Source organism: Triticum aestivum, chromosome 2B, assembly GCF_018294505.1.
Source record: "Triticum aestivum cultivar Chinese Spring chromosome 2B, IWGSC CS RefSeq v2.1, whole genome shotgun sequence".
Taxonomy (NCBI): Eukaryota; Viridiplantae; Streptophyta; class Magnoliopsida; order Poales; family Poaceae; genus Triticum; species Triticum aestivum.
In genome coordinates, this window is record NC_057798.1 from 564,223,336 (window position 1) to 564,241,123 (window position 17,788).

A 17,788-nucleotide genomic window follows, 5' to 3' on the forward strand; every position below is an offset into this window, starting at 1 on the left:
AAAGAAAAGAAAACCAACATGCTTTTGCTAACTACATATGCCTGTCCCTGCCGACATCGGGGCCCGTCCACGTTAGCTAGGCAACACTAAACTGACAGCCGAGCAAACAAACGAGCCCGCTTTCCTCGTCTACCTCCCCGGCCTCTGCTCCTCCTCTGCTCTGCCTCGCTCCCCGCAGAACACCGATGAAACCCTAATCGGCCTCTCCGATGCACGCGTCCGCGCGCTTCTCCTCTTCCTTCGCCTCATCCAGGAAGGGTTGGTAATCTTCCCTCCAAGTTTCCCCCGTTTATTTTGGTCTAATCATGGAGGATTTTAACCTCCTTATCTGTGCTAGAACACCATTACTAGGATAAATGATTGTAATTATATGATATTTCTTAAAGGTGCACAAATGCTGCCCCTGTTACCATGTAATTAGTTTGCCTGTCTTGTGGGTTTTAATTCTGTCATTTTACCCCCATTTTTCAGCCATTGCTGACGTTTCTGACGCCGTTGCACGGTCGTCCTATCGGCCTCTCTGTGGGAAGAAGCATCTGGGTTCTCCCTCTGCTCAGGATCCACCCAAGGTCCAGAAGAGATTAACAAAAGAAGAAAGAAGGGCCAGGGTAGAGGAATTTGTTGAAAAGTAAGTCAAACTCGGCCTCGCCAGCATTTCTAACTGTATTATTGTGATCAGCATGTGTTGCAGTTTTCTTGTGTTGCCTTTGTATATAGCGAATTAGAATCTTGTCTTAATCATTATCTTCTACAAACAAGCTAATCAACCATAATTTGTAATTTTTGTTACATTAAAACCAAGTGCTAGCTTCAAAACAGTCATCATCAAATTTTAAATTTTGAGACATCCGTTTCTGTACACAAAGAAACGACGAGATCCTGGAGAGTTGGTGCAGGAAATTTCGGGAAGATCTCATCCTAGTTTCACATAGGGTGAAAAGAAAGCATCTGCAAAGTTTCAAAGTCTGGATACAACAATTCCTTTAGCTTGTTTCCACTGTATATACCCATCCTGTACATACCCCCCTCATGTGAATGCTGTCACTTATATTTATATAAAATTCGTAGTAGGCTAATTTCCTACCGTTTCCCGGTCAAGAAAAAAAAAACATCCGGCTGTATACTGACTGCCGTACCACATGTAAATGTGCTTCTGGAATGGAGCTAGGTGCTTGATGCAATTCTAGCATTGTATATCTGTGAAGGCACCCAATGGACTTGTTTGAATTTTTAAACCTTACATCCATTATTGATGGCTGGCTCTACTATTCGATACAGTTACAGGGCATCACATGAAGGAAAATTTCCGTCTGCTACATATGTTCGTAAGCAGGTTGGAGGGTCCTACTACGTATCATGGGCATTACTCCAGGAACTGGAGTACAATTCGAGACTGAGGAGTGATGTCAGTGATGCCTCTTTCAACTCAACCAGAGATGCCAGGACCAGCTTCGAGGGCATAAAGGAAGAGACGGTATTTTGTTGCATAAACCCTACTAACTTCTGTCCATTTTGTTCATGTTGTTAGTTATTGCCTTTTTGATCTCTTACTTCTCTAGCAGGGTCTATCTTATAATGTCGTAATGTAAGATCAGATCTCAGAAAGAGATTACAAGGTTTTAACAGTTGGTTTTAGTTGTGCATACTAAAATCATAAGTATCGGTTGAACCTTGATATATGTTTCCAGTGGTATACTATCATAACTGCATTCTTAATAGCTAAACCAGGATGTTTTAGGAATGCAAATGCCCAAACCATGTCAGGTCAGACGCAAAGTGAGAATATGAACACCCTTCTTTGTCTGCTCAGGATCTACCCGAAGTCCACAAGAGGATGACAAAAGAAGAAAGAAGGGCCAGGGTAGAGGAATTTATTGAAAAGTAAGCCAACTCGGCCACAGAATTTCTGTTTGTTATTATTGTGATCGGCACCTGTTACACTTTGTGTCTGTGCTTCCTTTTATCTAGTTTCAATCTTCGGTAAAGTTGTGAGCTACTACCTTCCGTACTATAGAATTACATTATATACTCCCTCCGTGTCAAAATACAAGACGTTTTTGTAGACTACTTTAGCCTAAAAACCGTCTTATATTTTTGTATGGAGGTAGTATTACACAGTAATGTCTTACACCAGAGCCAGCTGATCAACTCTGTTTATCAGATGTAAGTTTCATACCGCTCGAGATATAGTTCTTGATAAACAATGTCATTTTCTTATTTGGCTCTGTGAGTGGTGAGAAAGGTTCAAGCAGCATGTTTAAGCAGGCAGTGAATGCCTCACAAACATGGCTAGGATTGGATTCCAGCAAAACTGCTAGTTCAGCTTCTCAAAATTTGCGAAGTGAGTGATCTGATTTATGGGGTTAAGCTACTCAATCAGATTTTGTCATTGTTCTCGGATGAAAACCAAGTTTTAGCTTCAAAAGAACCTCGCTAAATTTAAATTCTGGAAGTACTACCAGTTTTATACCAATTCTCGTTGTTACCAGCTGGATATAGTCACATATAATTGTGTTTCACCCGATGAGGTGTTAAGGACTCGTTTGTGCTTCTAAATCTTACATCCATTGCTTATGCCTGCCTCTGTTATTGAACACAGTTTCAGGGCTTCACATGAAGGAAAATTTCCACATGCAACACATGTTCGTCAGCAGGTTGGAGGGTCCTACTATACAGTGCTGGCATTACTCCAGGAATTGGAGTATAATTCAAGACTCAAGAATGATGTAAGAAATGCCTCTTTCAGCTCAGAAAACTTCAAGGAAAAATACGGGCTCCACAATATCGATCTCTCTCCAAGAGTTGCTACTACCAACTTTCAGGGTGTAAAGGAAGAAACGGTAGTATCTTATTACAGATAACCTACTTTCACTCTTCATGCTTTTCTTTTTGATTTTTCATCATTAAACATCGTCGCTGTGCATGCTTAAATATCCGTATATCTCCAATTATGTTTTTGCTCCTAAACAATAACAATACTAATAATAATCATCTACTTTTGCAGGCTAAAACCTCGGAACCTCTGGATCTAAATACTAAGCCACAACTTCCAGAATGCCATGGTAAAGCTGGAGCTGCCAAGCCAAACTTATCCCCAACAACTTGTTTGGAGGATAAAAGTGAGCCAATGGCATCAGGTCAAACTGAAAACAACAATGTGGTTAAGGCACAAAACCTCAAGAGGTACTGCTTGCATTCCCTCACGCAAGATCAACAACTGATTTACAAATGAGCGCATGGTAACGGGGTAGCTAATTTTGACTCTGCAAATTAAGCAGCATGAGCACCTAAAGATGACTATTTGAGACAATCCCTGCATTATTCTTAAACTGCATCAAACAAATCAAGAAATATGAGTTTATCTGTAGCACATGTATAAAGATAGCTTACATAGTCCTCTCCACCATCATTGATTCACACATTTAAACACTAAGATTGCATGTGATGTTATTTTGGTTGCTACGGTCTTATGTTCCTCACAGCTTTTATTGCTCCATAATGCAGCCCTAAGCATGCGCATGAAGCATCGAAGGGGGCAAATCTGTGGGGCAGCCTGAAATCCTTTGCTGGTGGACTCAGGATCTTTTGGAACAGTCTGTAAATTCATATGGTCTGGCTTGCTAGATGTGATTACATATAGGATTCACATTGTTTTATTATTCTTTTCATGACCTGAAACACAATTGTACAGTACTCCAGGAGGACCATTCCTTCCATTTTTCAGATGATACTCCTGTCAGTTCTACAAGTCACAGTAGAAGTTGGAGTACTCTGTTTATCGACCCCTTCATCCAGTATGCCTGTGTCAAGATTAAATAGATTTTTCCTTGATGTTTTACAGACTTGATTGCTCATGTTGTTTTACATTCATGTCTGGATGCTCTGCTACCCACATATTGTGTACATTGGGTTCAGAATGACGCATATCAGAGTGAGCTTATTTCATTTCAGTCTGTATGTAGTCCATATTGAAATATCCAAAACATCTTATATTTGTGAACCAAGGGAGTACTTAGAATCATTTCATAGACAATCTGACAGCACCATTGCCAAACATATCCTGGTTGCACAAATGCACAACTCGCACCCAATATAGGGATATATATAAACTTAGTTCAGTCTTATATAATCCATGGATAAAAACCAATAAAAGAATAAACAACGCAAATACAGTTAACAATTATCGATTTATATAAACTCACTGCTACCATTCTCTCAACAACTTCCTTGTTATAGTCAGGTGGTAGACAGGTCCGAGACACTGCCAGAAGCTACAATCCTAGTAGAAGGTAGATTTACAAAACTTGCAGTCGACTTATCCAGGACAACCCTCTCTTCAACTGTTGACAAAACTCACGCCAAGCTTCTATCATGGAAGATGATAAGTATCCAACCACTAACATACTTCAAGATGATGATGGGGTACCATGTTCAAAGTCAGAATCATCGACCATCCTTTCTAACGACTCGATATCACCGGCTTCAGAAAGGGTACGACTACGAAGGCTGTCTGCATCCTCGCTGCTCAGATGAAAACAGGACAGGAAACAACGGTTATGACAGTAGTATTAGATGCACCAGTTGTGGTATAAAACTTGTGATGATAATCCACAACAAAGATTTAGCCATACTCTGTAACTCCAAAGATTTCTTTGACAACAAGCGAGCCGTCCCGAGAACAGAACTCTGGCAGCTGGATAATTCACAGATATTCAGTTATAATGGAGGAACGGGGAAGTAAGGAGCTGAATACATTATAATACAACATCATGACATCTAAAATATTTCAACTCTGTTTTGGAGTCCAGAAAATTCTCAGCTGCAAGAGTCAATAAGAACAGATGCCAGCAGCTTACCTCTGATAAGTACATGATTTTTCCAAACAATGTTTGCACAGCAAGCTTCCGCTTAAAACCTTGCTCTGTAAACCCAGATAAGTCCATAACTATTGGACCTGCGATATCATAAAACACAAAATATCCTCAGCACTCTAGCAGTGTGCAAGCTAAGTTGTGAATCAAACAAAATTATCACTCCTACAAAAACAAGCAATACATAATATAAAGAGGTTTTTAGCTATTGGTGAACAGGTCAATTCTCCAATCCAGGCAGAAGCACTGGCCCTTCAAATAGCTGCTGAAATTGCCACAAAGTTTACAACAGTTGGCATCACTTTCATGACGGATAATCAGGTCCTTGCTCAGGCTGTTGCTTCCAGAGATCTTCAAAATAATCCAGGGCATTGGGATATAAAGAGGTTTTTAGCAGCCTTCTTCTCTACCACAAATTGCATACAATCGCAAGTTCTATATATCTGCAGGAAGCTCAATGTAGGGCTCATAGCTGTGCAGCAAAAGCCTACTGTTCACAGTTGGATAGTAACACTGGCCCTTATATGGCTTGCTATAATAGTGCTTATCTAGATGATCATTGTCCTATGCTTTTCAAGTTAGGAAACCTTGCAATAAAGCAATGTAATCTTGCTGGTGTAATTTGTGCTTGAGATCAATATAAAAGGCACCTCAGGTGCCACCACTTTGTCCCCAAAAAAAAAATGAAGCATTCAAAACAGTGCTTTGATTTTGACATGATCTTAAGATTTTCATACAACAACAACAAAGCCTTTAGTCCCAAACAAGTTGGGGTAGGATAGAGCTGAAACCCATAAGGTCTCGCAACCAACTCATGGTTCTGGCACATGGATAGCAAGCTTCCACGCACCCTCTCCATGGCTAGTTCTTTAGTGATACTCCAGTCCTTCAGATCTCTCTTTACTGACTCTTCCCATGTCAAGTTCGGTCTACCCCGACCTCTCTTGACATTATCAGCACGCTTTAGCCGTCCGCTATGCACTGGAGCTTCTGGAGGCCTGCGCTGAATATGCCCAAACCATGTCAGACAATGTTGGACAAGCTTCTCTTGAATCGGTGCTACCCCAACTCTATCTCGTATATCATCATTCCGGACCCGGTGCTTCCTTGTGTGGCCTCACATCCATCTTAACATGCACATGTCCGCCACATCGAACTGTTGAACATGTCGCCTTTTAGTCGGCCAACACTCAGCGCCATCCTATGGAACCTACCTTTTAGCTTTTGTGGCACTCTGTTGTCACATCTTCACCGATATCCCCATCCTTCTGCAGCATTGACCCCAAATATTGAAAGGTGTCCTTCTGAGGCACCACCTGCCCATCAAGGCTAACCTCCTCCTCGTGCCTAGTAGTACTGAAACTGCACCTCATGTACTCGGTTAGTTCTACTGAGTCTAAAACCTTTTCGATTCCAAGGTTTGTCTCCATAGCTCCAACTTCCTATTAACCCCCGTCCGACTATCATTGACTAGCACCACATCATCCGCAAAGAGCATACACCATGGAATATCTCTTTGTATATCCCTTGTGACCTCATCCAGCAAAAAGATAAGGGCTCAAAGCTGACCATTGCTGCAGTCCTATTTTAATTGGAAAGTCATCAGTGTTGCCATCACTTGTTCGAACAGTTGTCACAACATTATCGTACATGTCCTTGATGAGGGTAATGTACTTTGCTGGGACTTTGTGTTTCTCCAAGGCCCACCACATGACATCTTAAGATTTTCATGCTCAACAAAAATGGCAACGTATTGCTATTTATGTCTGAATATTGCTACAGCACACAGATGTACATAAAATTGATGTTTGACGACCCAAGTTAAAAAAAAGAGAGCAGATGTTTAGCAACTCCCACACTGCAGACATCATTTTCAGGCTAAGAAGCTAAAATAACTGAAGAATGTGTATAAAGCTAACGCGATGAGGGGATTTGACAACAATGGAAGAAAAAGACAAATGTCAGTATTATATGCTCAGTAAGCGTTGGAAAGTAATCTTCTAAAAGTTTGCAGCTAATCAAAGTACAAAACCAGTAAATTGTGGGACACATGATCAGTACCAAGATCTACAGAGGATTTCACCAGGGAGATGCACAAATTTCATAGGAACGCAAGAGAAGACAAAATCACTTCCGTGTTTTTGAATTGAGCAGCCAGGGTCTTGAAGGTAAATACTATGTGTTATCTAAGAGTACCAGAACCAGAAGAATAAAAATACCTTTTTCCCGAACAATTCGTCTTGATATCTCATTCAGAATTTCAGCAACTTCATTATCTTCTAACATCGATGCTTTCCTAAGATGTATGAGATCCACAACCACATCAGGATTGAATTGTTTTTCATTCAGTGTGTATCGGATGTACTTTCTTACTACATCATCCATGTCAAATCCTGTCTGAATACATGGGAAAAAAAGTTAAAAGTGTATATGCAGGCCTCACTATAGCCAGATTGCTTTGCAGCCAACAACATAATAAGAAAACCATTCCTCAAACCGCAGTAAAAATGGCCAAATGGGTGCATTGGTGCAAAGCATTACAGTTTGATATGTCAAAATCTATTCTGACCAGCGAAATTTCTGGTTTAGATCTTTGCAAGGAGATAGTCTTTAGTCTGAATATTTTTACCACAAGTCATCGGTGTAACTTAATCTTCCAGAATAAGATATCTGAGTAACACTGTTCAAAGTAGATTCATTTGTTGAGAAAATAAAGCAGATATGTGGTAACAGCAGTCCAGTATAAGTTCAGATTCTCAGGAATAATGGTTGAATCAAGGGCACACCTTTTGCATTAGTTCTTGAAGAGCTGGAAAATCCACTGCTTCCCTGCCCTTCTGAAACAACTCGTCTAGTGACTTCAACAAGAATATATTCTTGGTCACCTGCAAAGAAATGGAGTCACCATGAAATGCCAAAAAAAATATATCTGGATAATGGTTATGACTTATGAGAGCAATAGAATTTATAGTTCCATCAAGAATATCAGCAAGAAAAAGAGAAAATAAAGCGTAAAGATGAGCCTAGCTTGTGAATTGTGATCAAACAGAACATAAGTTTAGCTAGTGATCAACAAAAAGGCTTGTGATCAACAGAAACTTCATTCCTAATTCTTTCTTACTTAAAAGTAACATCTAACTGAAACAAACTGAATTATTTAGTATGGTCATGACTCAGTATGATATTTTATGAATAGAGATGAAATTGCAACATAAAATCCCCCACTGAAAAAAAAGAGTCAATGAACGACGTTAGCACCCAACGACTATTGGGGTCTGCATTGAACAAACGAACCGCTGCTCCACACAATGTGCCTACATTTTGGCATGGCTAAAACTCTATTTATATATAAGAGAAATATGCCATCACTTTATTATCTACCGCCACAGAAAACACGAAGCACAAGCAACATGTCCGATCTTAGAGAGGAACTACCAAAGTGTAACTAAACTGCTAATCGTATCACTCCGCAGTCCTCAAAGGCTTACCCTCTTCTTCTTCTGAGTGCGCGGGGAGGTGAACCTGCGGAAGGTGCGGACGGCGGCGAGGGCGAAGGAGACGCCGACGTAGGCGAGCGGCACGGCGAGGAGCCACGGCACGGGGCTGGAGCCGACGCGCGGGCCGGGGATGGCCTGCGTAACGGTGCCGGTGAACTCCACGAGGTCCAGCGCCTTGTCCTGGATCCACGGCAGCTCCTCCTCGACCTCCACCTCCTCATCCGCCTCTCGCTTCGGGGCAGCGCTGGAGTTATTGGTGCGCTTGGCTCGGGCGACGAGGAGGGGCGTCGACCGCCGGGGGGCCGTGCGGGTGGGGGCGAGCAGGGTGAGGGGGCAGCGCCGGACGCGGCCGCCGGCGATGGGGACGGAGAGCGGATGGAAGAGGGTGGTGGTGGTCGCCATGGAGACGGAGGTGGAGGGGCTAGGGCTTATCGCGGCGGAGGTGGAGTTGGGTGGGACTCCTCCGGGGTGCGGAGAAGAGAGAGACCAAGCCAGAGTAGGCAGTAGCTGAACAAAAAAAACCTGTGACGGGTTGGGAGAGAGGAAGAGCAGTAAAAGGGGCCGAAAGCCCACCAAGACAGCATGCTTTTTGGGCTGTATCCCTGGCGCCAGCTCTCAAAAGAAAAAGGAAAAAGCTCTGCCTGGCTACGGTTCTTCAGCTATGCCTGCCCCCCGGAAGGAAAATCGTTGAGCCCTTCCCCAAAAGCTCTTGCAAAAACTTAAGACAATCTTCTTTTTTTCACAATAATTAAGACTATGTCCACCAAAGTGGACATGTCGTTTAATGACACTATTATCATTAGTAAATTCAGAGTTAAGAGACAGATGGCAACACTCGCAACAAGGTCAAATAACTGTCACTGCACAGTTAAGAACGCTTGGATTAACAAGGTCCATGGATTCCGTATAATGGGCTGACAGCAATCATGGAATCTACAGTAGTTCCTTTGGACATCAAACCAGCTCGTCTAATCCGTTCAGAAACTGAAGTCTCTAGAATACAAGTTTTCCAGTTTCATAAAAACGTGTAATGTTCTCCAAAAAAAAAAAAGTGGAAATATTTCTACCACACAAACTGTGCTTATTTCTGCCGAAGAATCCTGGATGCTTAATCTTCTTGCCTATAACGGAAGAATTTATAGGAGAAACAAGGTGAAGAGTGCGAATCAGGGTAATCTCTGTATCAGGCTGTCAGCTTAATACCACAGGATCTCAAAGCTTTGGTTTGGATTTGGATTCTCTAGACCATGCTGGAGCTCTAACTTGCAGGTTGGACTTCTCAGCCTCCTCGTCCTTCTCCTCCTCTTCCAATATCTCCTTAGAAAATGCCGCTGGATTCTCCTTGATGCAGTTCTGCAGCGCGATGAAGGGCTGCACACAATCTGATCCCTGGCAAGGCAAAGGAAGTAAGCTTAGTATAAGTCAATATTCAGGAAGAAGTAGACATGAACCAGACAGTCAATAGCATTTAACAGCATACAGGCAGAAGAGGTTTGTATGTGGCAGTGACTCAAACATTATGAAATATTACAAAGAGTGTAAAAACACACATTTAAAACAGGAACCAGAAGAATTTGTGTCCAGCCAAGTTATAGTATCTGCATTTCTTAACTCTTTTAACTTTAAAGAGGAAAGAGGGCAAATTCTCAGGGTTTTATTTTGTGTTGAAGTAACAAGTAACCTAAATAAGTGGTTATGATCAAATTGAATTATAATTGGCTAGCAATAACATTGTAGTATAACCTAATAGACAATGACTGCTGTACATCTACTTCCACTTGGATTGTAAGAAAACGCGACACAGAACAACAGATCTTTATTGTGCTCCATCAGATCTACTATAATTACGTGGGTGCCTTTTTAGCTTATACGCCCTCCGTCCCTAAATATAAGTCTTTTTAGAGATTTCAATATGGGCAACATACAGAGCAAAATGAGTGAATCTACACTCTAAAATATGCCTATATACATCCGTATGTAGTTCGTATTGAAATCTCTAAAAGGGCTTATATTTAGAAACGGAGGGAGTACAAACTAGGCACATTTGCAGTTTATACAAACTAGACACATTTGCTACTGCACACTGCAGCAACAGAATTCGCCTGAAACTAATATCAGTTGAAATAATAAGGAAAGAACAAAAATGCTGACAATAAAAAAAAGGGGTACACTACTCATTATAAAGGCTGTCCGTTAGAAAAGGTATCGATTAACTGGATATCTGCCAAACACCAATCCTAATACCCAACTTCCTTGAGTGCTTACCTAAAATAACTCTCTTGGGTATTTACCTAAAAAACGTTCCTGGGCATATTAAGTTAAGTTTAGAACAAAGGGGCTCTTTGTTATGATTATCCTGGGAAATTTTAAGTTAAGTTAACTTAGTAACATGAAATAAAAATACAACCTTCTCTACTTCTGTGCTCCTCAGGAAGCAGGAAAATGCATCAACAAATCCACTGCCACAAGGTCCAGTTTTCAAATCAGCCACGCACGGACAATCCAGAGCTTTCTGTACCTTAACGTCAATTGACTGCATAACCAGAAAATTGTTTCAATGATCTCCCAAGCACCATGAAGAGTAGAATACTGATATATAGGTATCTATCAATCATCCAGGAGCAAAATAAAATGTCTTACCTCATCATCCTCACTAAACGACATAGCCTCTGTACATTACAAAAATTCAATATCAGTAATCAGAACACTAATGCTGGCACAGATTAATGAGCCGACAAAAGATGCAACATACCCCATGCAAAGCGCACGGGTTAAAAAAACATCACATAACTAATATCACTCTAGATCGTAGCCTAGAAATGTTGTAATCCTGCTATTATTAATGAATGAAAACTCCTTTTGATACCAAAAAAGTAATACTAAGGGCAGTCTAGATTAGGGAACCTCCAATATAGCAGTGCATGCCATACAAATTTGAAAGAGGGCACGAACTTTGTGCACATTGGGGTATTTTTTTGGGAGATGTAGGAACTGGAATCTAGTCGTTTTGGCAAGATATTAGCAGGTTGAAGCTTGGTAGCTCCTCAGGACAGGGGTATCATCAACTAGCGCATACCTATATGGCACTAGCATTAAAGCCTACCTCGATTTCGGCATGGACGCGTAGATGTTGTACAAGGTCTGAACTGCATATAATAACCACATAGTGGAGAATCACAGGGACAATCTCGTCCAGCTAAAACTCACAACTATCCATAATACTAGCTTCCCTGGAGCTGTGCTTCCACCAATGCTCCCCAAAATCCCAGCAACCCGACGGACAACATGTAGGCTGCCGCGACTCGGAGAGAACCACTACTCGAAACGGCCGCGTATCCGCTGGAAAAACGAGAATAAGTGGACACCACCACCGGCGCCTAAGATTCAGAGTTTGGGGTGTACCTGCAGCGAGCTCCTCGAGGGAGGAGGGCGCCGGGGCAGGGGACTGCGCCGGCGCGGGGTCGGCGGCCGGCGGAGAAGGTTTCCCCACCGCCGGGTCGGGCTGGCTCTGTTCTTGGCCCATCGATGGTTGGTTGAGCGGCTAGGAAGAATTCAGGCGGCGGCCACTCTCGTCTCGACGACCGGCGGCGAAGCGAGAGAGCAAAAGAGCGACCGGCGGCCTGAGCAGGAGCGCGGTCAAGTACTCAAGTCGCCCGGCGGCACACCACTTTGGAAGCCAATTGGGACCCGAGTCCGACTCTGACCGTGCTTCCCGTCCGTCCGATCGCGCCAAGATTCGTGTGCAGGTTTGCCCGTGGTTCCATGGGCCGGGCCGGCCTTCGTGAGTGGCCAGCGGCGTTCCAGTGTGTCACCCACGCGACACGACGTCTCCCCTAAACCTCCGCGTCGCCATTTCCACTTCCACCTCCAGCCCGCCGCGATGGCCGGAGGCGGCGGCAAGCCGTTCGGGGACAACGTGTTCGCCGGCCATGCGGCCGCGGGAGTCGCGGCGATCAGCGCCTCCGCGGTCGCCGTCCACCCCCTCGACACCGTCAAGAGCCTCCTCCAGGCGAGCGCCCGGCCCGCTCCCCCTTCCCACCCTCAGATTCTCCCATTTGCCGTGCTGCTCTTCTCTCGTCAGGGTCTGATTTGTTTCCGCGTGTGCAGTTGAGCGCGGCGGGGCAGAAGCAGAAGATGGGGCTCCGCCATGCGGTGGACCGGCTCATGCACGTCTCCGGTCCTGCAGGTGTTTGGTCGCTTGCCTGCTTGCTACTAGACGAGTAGAGATCTTCCTTTGTTTGGTGGTTCTGTTGTGAACTGCGAATAGAGTGCTTAAATCTTCGATCTGCGTTGGTGCCATGCATAATGACTAGTGGAGTTGAGAGGATTTGTGATGTTGCTTGTTGAGTTGCCAGGCTAGAACTGGTAGTGTCTGACTTCTTAGATTGCCATCCAGCTATTAGTAACAGTCCATCATGATCCATGTAGCTTGCTAGCCTGGCAAATATAATAAATCTGCATTGGATAAGATCTTACTGTGATTGTGTCCAACTGTCCATAGTGGTTCTACGCACTGTCTACATTAAGAGCATATCCAGTAGGAGCCTAAAGGCTTGGATTATTTCATCAAATAACTCAGCTTGTACAATTTTTTGTCGTCCAAACATAGATCTAGAAGCTTGCCTTTAATTGCTTCAATGCTTCTTTATACCAAAATACCTGGGCTTGCATAAACATTTCACTTCATTCTATTGCCGTGCCTGCTTCATGTTATCATCCCTGATTGACATACTTTAGAGATTCTAATTCATGTACTCCCTCCGTTCGGAATTACTCGTCCAAAAAATGAATGTATCTAGATGCATTTTAGTTGTAGATACATCCATTTTTATGACAAGTAATTTTGAACGGAGGGAGTATGATGGTATCAAAGGGGGTCATTGTACTCATAACATAGTTCAAAAAAGCGCTAGGCGTTAATTGTGCGTTTTGCCACCGCCTTGCGCTTTACTGACCAAAGCGCATGCTTATGCGCAGTTATGCACAGATTAAGCGTAGTTATGCGCAATGTGTTTTGCCAACGCCTAGAGCCTAGGCGCGCTTAAGCGCTCGCTTAGGCGCGCCTTTTTTAACTATGACTCATAATAATAACTAGCGGAGTTGAGAGGATTACTTTGCTCTGCATTCTAAAGTAACATATTTCTGATGCCCATATGTTACTTTGCTCTGCATAAAAAATATCCTATTAAATCATTGTATGTATTTCAGGTCTTTACAGTGGCATTGGATGGTCAATATTAGGTAAACTGCCTGGTTTGGGAGCACGTTTTGGGACCTATGAGCTTTTAACAGCCTTCTATAAAGGTACATACTTTTTTTTGCGACACAATTCATTGCTTAGTGTAAGCTGCTTGATATCAACTTGTTGGCACCTTCTATTGGCAGTTTAGCACCCATGAGCAAACTAGACATGTTGTCGGTTAGACTTCTCTGTCATATCCTCCCATTTCCCATATGTTTCCCTGTTATCATACTCCAATTGCAGATTAACCAAAGTCCTTTGTGGTAAAAGAAACAATTTGCATGATTTAACATTGGTACCTCTGATTCTGAAGAACTGTTGTGATTGGAGCTTTTGCTTATGTGTTATGTGCAACAAAACTATAGCCTTATCATTCTAAACTATATTCGATTGTTTGTTTTCCAATAGTTTAAGCATGAAACTTCTGACTAACAATGTAATCTGTAGCGACATATGATGGTCGACGTATAGAACTTTGCAATGATATATGATTTGTTTGTCTCTTGGCAGATGGCAGGGAGGACAACCATGTTAATTATTCTGAGGCAATGTTGGCTGGCATAACTGCTGGTGCTGTAGAGGCATTTGTGTGCACACCATTTGAACTTCTCAAACTTCGGTCCCAAGTTGGTTCTGCCATACCTATGAAAGCTACGAACCCTGCTAATGTTATACAGGAGTCGTTTCCACTGCTTTCCAAGCTATTACCTGGTCATGTCCCTGACATGAGAGTGTGGAATAGCAGTGTCAGTCTGTTGTCCAATCTTTCCCCCAAGCATCCTGACATGATGGGTGCCCTGAAACAGCACCCATGGATGCTGACTGGCTCTGGGAAGCCCCCGTTACCCTCTGATGTTCAGGTGCCTTCGAGATTGATAGCACTTGAAGGATGGGGTGCTTTATGGAGAGGACTTAGGCCAGGAGTAGCCCGAGACTGTGTCTTTAGTGGAATGTTCTTTTCTTGTTGGCAATTCATACATACGGCGATGCTTACTTGGCAGTCTGTTAACATGAACCCTGAACCCAGGTAATGGATTCATATTAGTATATTTGATTTGCAAAGTAAAGATAGGGACAGTGTCATGATTGATTTTCGTTAGTATTGGTCTATTCTAACCCTTTGCTCATCTCAGGAATTTAGAAGAAGCAGGTCCTGTACCCCCTTTAGCTTCTAGTCTGGCTGCAGGCTTCTCTGGAGTTGTAGCAGCTGCTGCTTCACATACGTTTGATACTGCCAAAAGTCGTTCACAGTGCACTGTGATACCTAAGGTAAGTTTATACTTGACTGCTTTCAAACTTGGAACCACATTCTACCCTGTCTGCAAATGCAAATTATTTGTTCTTGCCATTGTTTTTCAGTATATAGCAATGGAGAGGAGGTTTCTTAAGTGGAGAGCACCGGGAATGTGGATAGAGAGAATGACAGGAACGTCACCTGCTGATAGGAATGTTCTGTTTCGTGGCATTGGGTTACGGATGGCGCGCATTGGAATCGCATCTTTTGTACTTGTTGGGTCCTACTATTTAGCCGTAGATCAGCTCCTGTAGATGGCAGGCAGAGAAGCCATTTATGAAATTCAAACACCTTGATTATATGCATCTGCTGAACAACCAGAGATGAGGTAACTACGTGGTACCTCGTTCATCTCATTCAGACTTAACTGGAGTTGCGTGCTCCGGGATAGAATTTTGGTTACTGATGTAAATGTTTATAACAAACAGAACTGAAGGTCTGCCTTTGGTTTTGTTGCTCGTGTTGAAGAGATATTGAGTATTTTTATATGGAAAATGTTACTTGCTAGGGAGAACGGTGAAAGGTTAATTTTGGCAGCATTGAGCAAATAAAAGGGCCTTCGATAATTTGCAATGCAGCCTGTTGTTTGTGTGTACTTTGATCGATGATCCTCATGAAATATGTCATGAAGTGTTTATGGTAGTACAGGATTTGGAAGATGGCCGGTCGATTCCGATAGCTTTGTTAATCCATTGTATTGCAGTTGATCACCTAAGTTTTAAATATTTATAACTCCAATCACATACTATATGCGATGGATCTTGTAGCTGGTAGCTATGAGGTGTTGTTTTCTCGGGGCATGTACCGTGTTCCCAGTTACTCCCTCCGTTCCAAAATAGATGACTCAACTTTATACTAATTTTAGTAAAAGTTGGGTCATCTATTTTGGAACGGAGGGAGTAGTTGAGTAGACTAATGACAAAATGTATATGCGCCGTTACCCACTTGATTGTTGTCTCAAAACTTACACAGTTCAGAGCTTCTGTATGTGTTGAGTAGTTTAAATTTCATCGTTGCTGCTTCTGTCTCAAGCATTGAATGAAGATCAGGATCATGTTTGGCAAATTTACCACATTAATAGGCTCAGAATGGCCCCAAAACTAAGCCATGTTCAGAAAATCCTAAGAAAAAGGAACCATGGCGCTCATTGGAAATATAATTTTTACAGGAATTGTTGGAAAGCAAGCTTTTGACAATGTGTTTCCATTGTCAGAGAAGATTTAACTGTAAAAATGCTCTTCAGATATCTTCAGGCCTTTCTAAAATTTGCTTCCAGTTTGCCGACATCAAATTTTTTTTGTCGGAACATATCTTTGTACACTTCCTTTGCGTCGTGTCCGGCCTCCGCATGGCAGAATCCTGGTCGTTGCTTTCTCAGTAGCGCCAGAGCCTTCCCATCAGAAGACACTCTTGCTGAATGCTGAATGTACACTTACTGGTGGCCGTCTTCTTTGTTCCAAAGTGGGTCTAATGGAGGAAGATCATAGTCTTCAGGTGTTAGTGCCAACGAGAAATCCGGCAACGGGGGTGGTGCTCCAATGACCCTGCAGGCAGGTGCGCGAAACAGATGGCCCGTCAGTCCTTCAGATTCACAATTTGAGTTGGCACGAGCTTATTTTGCCGCTAATCATTACTCCCTCCGTTCCAAAATAGATGACCCATCTTTGTACTAACTTTACAAAGTTGGTATAAAGTTGAGTCATCTATTTTGGAACGGAGGTAGTAGTTCGTTACCTTTCTGGGGTATATAGGTCCTGGTTGATCCGGACCTTGCTTGAAGCCTCTTTCGGGATCTTGTCAAACAGATACTTAGCTGTTCCAAATGGAGTGGGGCTCCTGCAAAGTTACAGGTACTGTCTTAATTTTGCATTCTTCTTTCTCATGCCAGGGGTAAAAATAGGTGAAAATACTAAGAAAATACACTTGGTGTGCGCAAGTAGCAAACTACTCCCTCCGTTCCTAAATATAAGTCTTTTTAGAGATTTCAGTATGGACTACATATGGAGCAAAATGAATGAATCTACACTCTAAACTATGTCTATATACATCCGTATGTAGTTTGAGTGGAATCTCTAAAAAGACTTATATTTAAGAACGGAGGGAGTAGAAGCGAATGTCTTACCTAGATGTTGGAGGAGTTGCATGGAAAACTTCAGAGGCCCTTTTGCTTTCTTTCAGAAATTCCTCCGAAGCTTCCAATGCTGCTATTGCCATTCCGTGAGATTTCTCACTGTTTCCTTCGTCAAGAATCAAACCATGGAAGTAGTATGCTGCAGACTGATAAGAGCACATACAGTAACATCAGCTTAGATGGTTGTAAGACTAGTCTCCTATTGCAGGGGAAACATATGCCATCTGAAGCTATTTGAACTCGTCATGAACATTTGTGATTTGAAAATTAGACGGTTAACATTAGAGGTATTACGATGGTTGATGTAGCTTTACACACCTTCGCTTCGACGTACTTCCATTTGACAAATAGTAGATGTTTTTTCCCCCATCCGTCGGACACAGGAAGATCTGGAATGCTCTCCTGAACCTGGTGCCAATATTTGACCATCTCACAAGCTAAGCGCCTTTTTACAGCTAGTGTGGCCTTTGGGCTATCGATTGCCAGCCCAAGCTGCATGTCAACACCCTGTAGGAGATGAAGGTTGCCAATGTTTAATGACCAATTGACCATGAAACGATATCAAGTGGGACAGACAGGTTGGAATATGACTCTTCTGAGAAAAGGAGTACTAGGTTTCATTTTAGTACAGTTCATCAAAATAACTGGAAATAAAGTACAAGGTGATAAAAAAAAGTTCAAAGCATATAAATGTTGCTTCAGGGGTGATAGTACACACATCACTCTCTAGGGCTAGGCGGTGTTTGGACCATG

General features: G+C 42.7%; 5 protein-coding genes across 6 annotated transcripts in view; 2 read left to right on the forward strand and 3 right to left on the reverse strand.

Moving 5' to 3' along the window:
• Positions 1–79: 79 nt before the first annotated feature.
• Positions 80–3,840, forward strand: LOC123046054 (uncharacterized). The gene is made up of 7 exons (XM_044469344.1): positions 80–258; positions 472–628; positions 1,279–1,474; positions 1,811–1,881; positions 2,600–2,840; positions 3,005–3,183; positions 3,505–3,840. Exons 1-7 carry the CDS (start codon positions 210–212, stop codon positions 3,599–3,601), a joined length of 990 nt encoding a protein of 329 aa, XP_044325279.1. The 5' UTR covers positions 80–209; the 3' UTR covers positions 3,602–3,840.
• A 206-nt stretch (positions 3,841–4,046) lies between these two features.
• Positions 4,047–8,886, reverse strand: LOC123046055 (uncharacterized). The gene is made up of 6 exons (XM_044469345.1): positions 8,360–8,886; positions 7,658–7,756; positions 7,091–7,268; positions 4,857–4,954; positions 4,632–4,693; positions 4,047–4,521 (listed from the first exon to the last, which is right to left on the reverse strand). The coding sequence occupies exons 1-6, from the start codon at positions 8,768–8,770 to the stop codon at positions 4,407–4,409; spliced, it is 963 nt and encodes a 320-aa protein (XP_044325280.1). The 5' UTR covers positions 8,771–8,886; the 3' UTR covers positions 4,047–4,406.
• A 428-nt stretch (positions 8,887–9,314) lies between these two features.
• Positions 9,315–12,040, reverse strand: LOC123046056 (mitochondrial intermembrane space import and assembly protein 40 homolog). The gene is made up of 4 exons (XM_044469346.1): positions 11,771–12,040; positions 11,009–11,037; positions 10,776–10,901; positions 9,315–9,757 (listed from the first exon to the last, which is right to left on the reverse strand). The coding sequence occupies exons 1-4, from the start codon at positions 11,889–11,891 to the stop codon at positions 9,581–9,583; spliced, it is 453 nt and encodes a 150-aa protein (XP_044325281.1). The 5' UTR covers positions 11,892–12,040; the 3' UTR covers positions 9,315–9,580.
• Positions 12,041–12,122: 82 nt separating this feature from the next.
• LOC123046053 (uncharacterized) lies at positions 12,123–15,418 on the forward strand. Its single transcript, XM_044469343.1, has 6 exons — positions 12,123–12,377; positions 12,476–12,554; positions 13,577–13,672; positions 14,121–14,637; positions 14,744–14,879; positions 14,970–15,418. Exons 1-6 carry the CDS (start codon positions 12,249–12,251, stop codon positions 15,156–15,158), a joined length of 1,146 nt encoding a protein of 381 aa, XP_044325278.1. The 5' UTR covers positions 12,123–12,248; the 3' UTR covers positions 15,159–15,418.
• Positions 15,419–15,958: 540 nt separating this feature from the next.
• Positions 15,959–17,788, reverse strand: part of LOC123046057 (uncharacterized) — a 4,846-nt gene continuing 3,016 nt past the window's right edge. For both annotated transcript variants that reach the window (XM_044469347.1, XM_044469348.1), the window contains 4 exons: positions 17,354–17,542; positions 17,027–17,181; positions 16,639–16,740; positions 15,959–16,448 (listed from right to left, as the gene is read on the reverse strand). In XM_044469347.1, coding sequence (XP_044325282.1) covers positions 16,337–16,448; positions 16,639–16,740; positions 17,027–17,181; positions 17,354–17,542 — 558 coding nt within the window. In that variant the 3' untranslated portion in view covers positions 15,959–16,336. The remainder of the gene's footprint in view (positions 16,449–16,638; positions 16,741–17,026; positions 17,182–17,353; positions 17,543–17,788) is intronic.

What these genes read in the sequence shown, in the direction of transcription:
- LOC123046053 (XM_044469343.1), top strand. Translation starts at nt 12,249, where the DNA reads ATGGCCGGAGGCGGCGGCAAGCCGTTCGGGGACAACGTGTTCGCCGGC. An exon ending in TTTAACAGCCTTCTATAAAG is followed by an intron (nt 13,673 to 14,120) that starts GTACATACTTTT and finishes GTCTCTTGGCAG; the next exon opens with ATGGCAGGGAGGACAACCAT. An exon ending in AACATGAACCCTGAACCCAG is followed by an intron (nt 14,638 to 14,743) that starts GTAATGGATTCA and finishes TGCTCATCTCAG; the next exon opens with GAATTTAGAAGAAGCAGGTC.
- LOC123046056 (XM_044469346.1), bottom strand. Translation starts at nt 11,891, where the DNA reads ATGGGCCAAGAACAGAGCCAGCCCGACCCGGCGGTGGGGAAACCTTCT. An exon ending in CCTCGAGGAGCTCGCTGCAG is followed by an intron (nt 11,038 to 11,770) that starts GTACACCCCAAA and finishes TGTAATGTACAG; the next exon opens with AGGCTATGTCGTTTAGTGAG. An exon ending in GGAGCACAGAAGTAGAGAAG is followed by an intron (nt 9,758 to 10,775) that starts GTTGTATTTTTA and finishes TTGCCTTGCCAG; the next exon opens with GGATCAGATTGTGTGCAGCC.
- LOC123046055 (XM_044469345.1), bottom strand. Translation starts at nt 8,770, where the DNA reads ATGGCGACCACCACCACCCTCTTCCATCCGCTCTCCGTCCCCATCGCC. An exon ending in TTCAAGAACTAATGCAAAAG is followed by an intron (nt 7,269 to 7,657) that starts GTGTGCCCTTGA and finishes CCATGTATTCAG; the next exon opens with ACAGGATTTGACATGGATGA. An exon ending in AAATCATGTACTTATCAGAG is followed by an intron (nt 4,694 to 4,856) that starts GTAAGCTGCTGG and finishes TGAATTATCCAG; the next exon opens with CTGCCAGAGTTCTGTTCTCG.
- LOC123046054 (XM_044469344.1), top strand. Translation starts at nt 210, where the DNA reads ATGCACGCGTCCGCGCGCTTCTCCTCTTCCTTCGCCTCATCCAGGAAG. An exon ending in CTTCGCCTCATCCAGGAAGG is followed by an intron (nt 259 to 471) that starts GTTGGTAATCTT and finishes CCCATTTTTCAG; the next exon opens with CCATTGCTGACGTTTCTGAC. An exon ending in GTAGAGGAATTTATTGAAAA is followed by an intron (nt 1,882 to 2,599) that starts GTAAGCCAACTC and finishes TATTGAACACAG; the next exon opens with TTTCAGGGCTTCACATGAAG.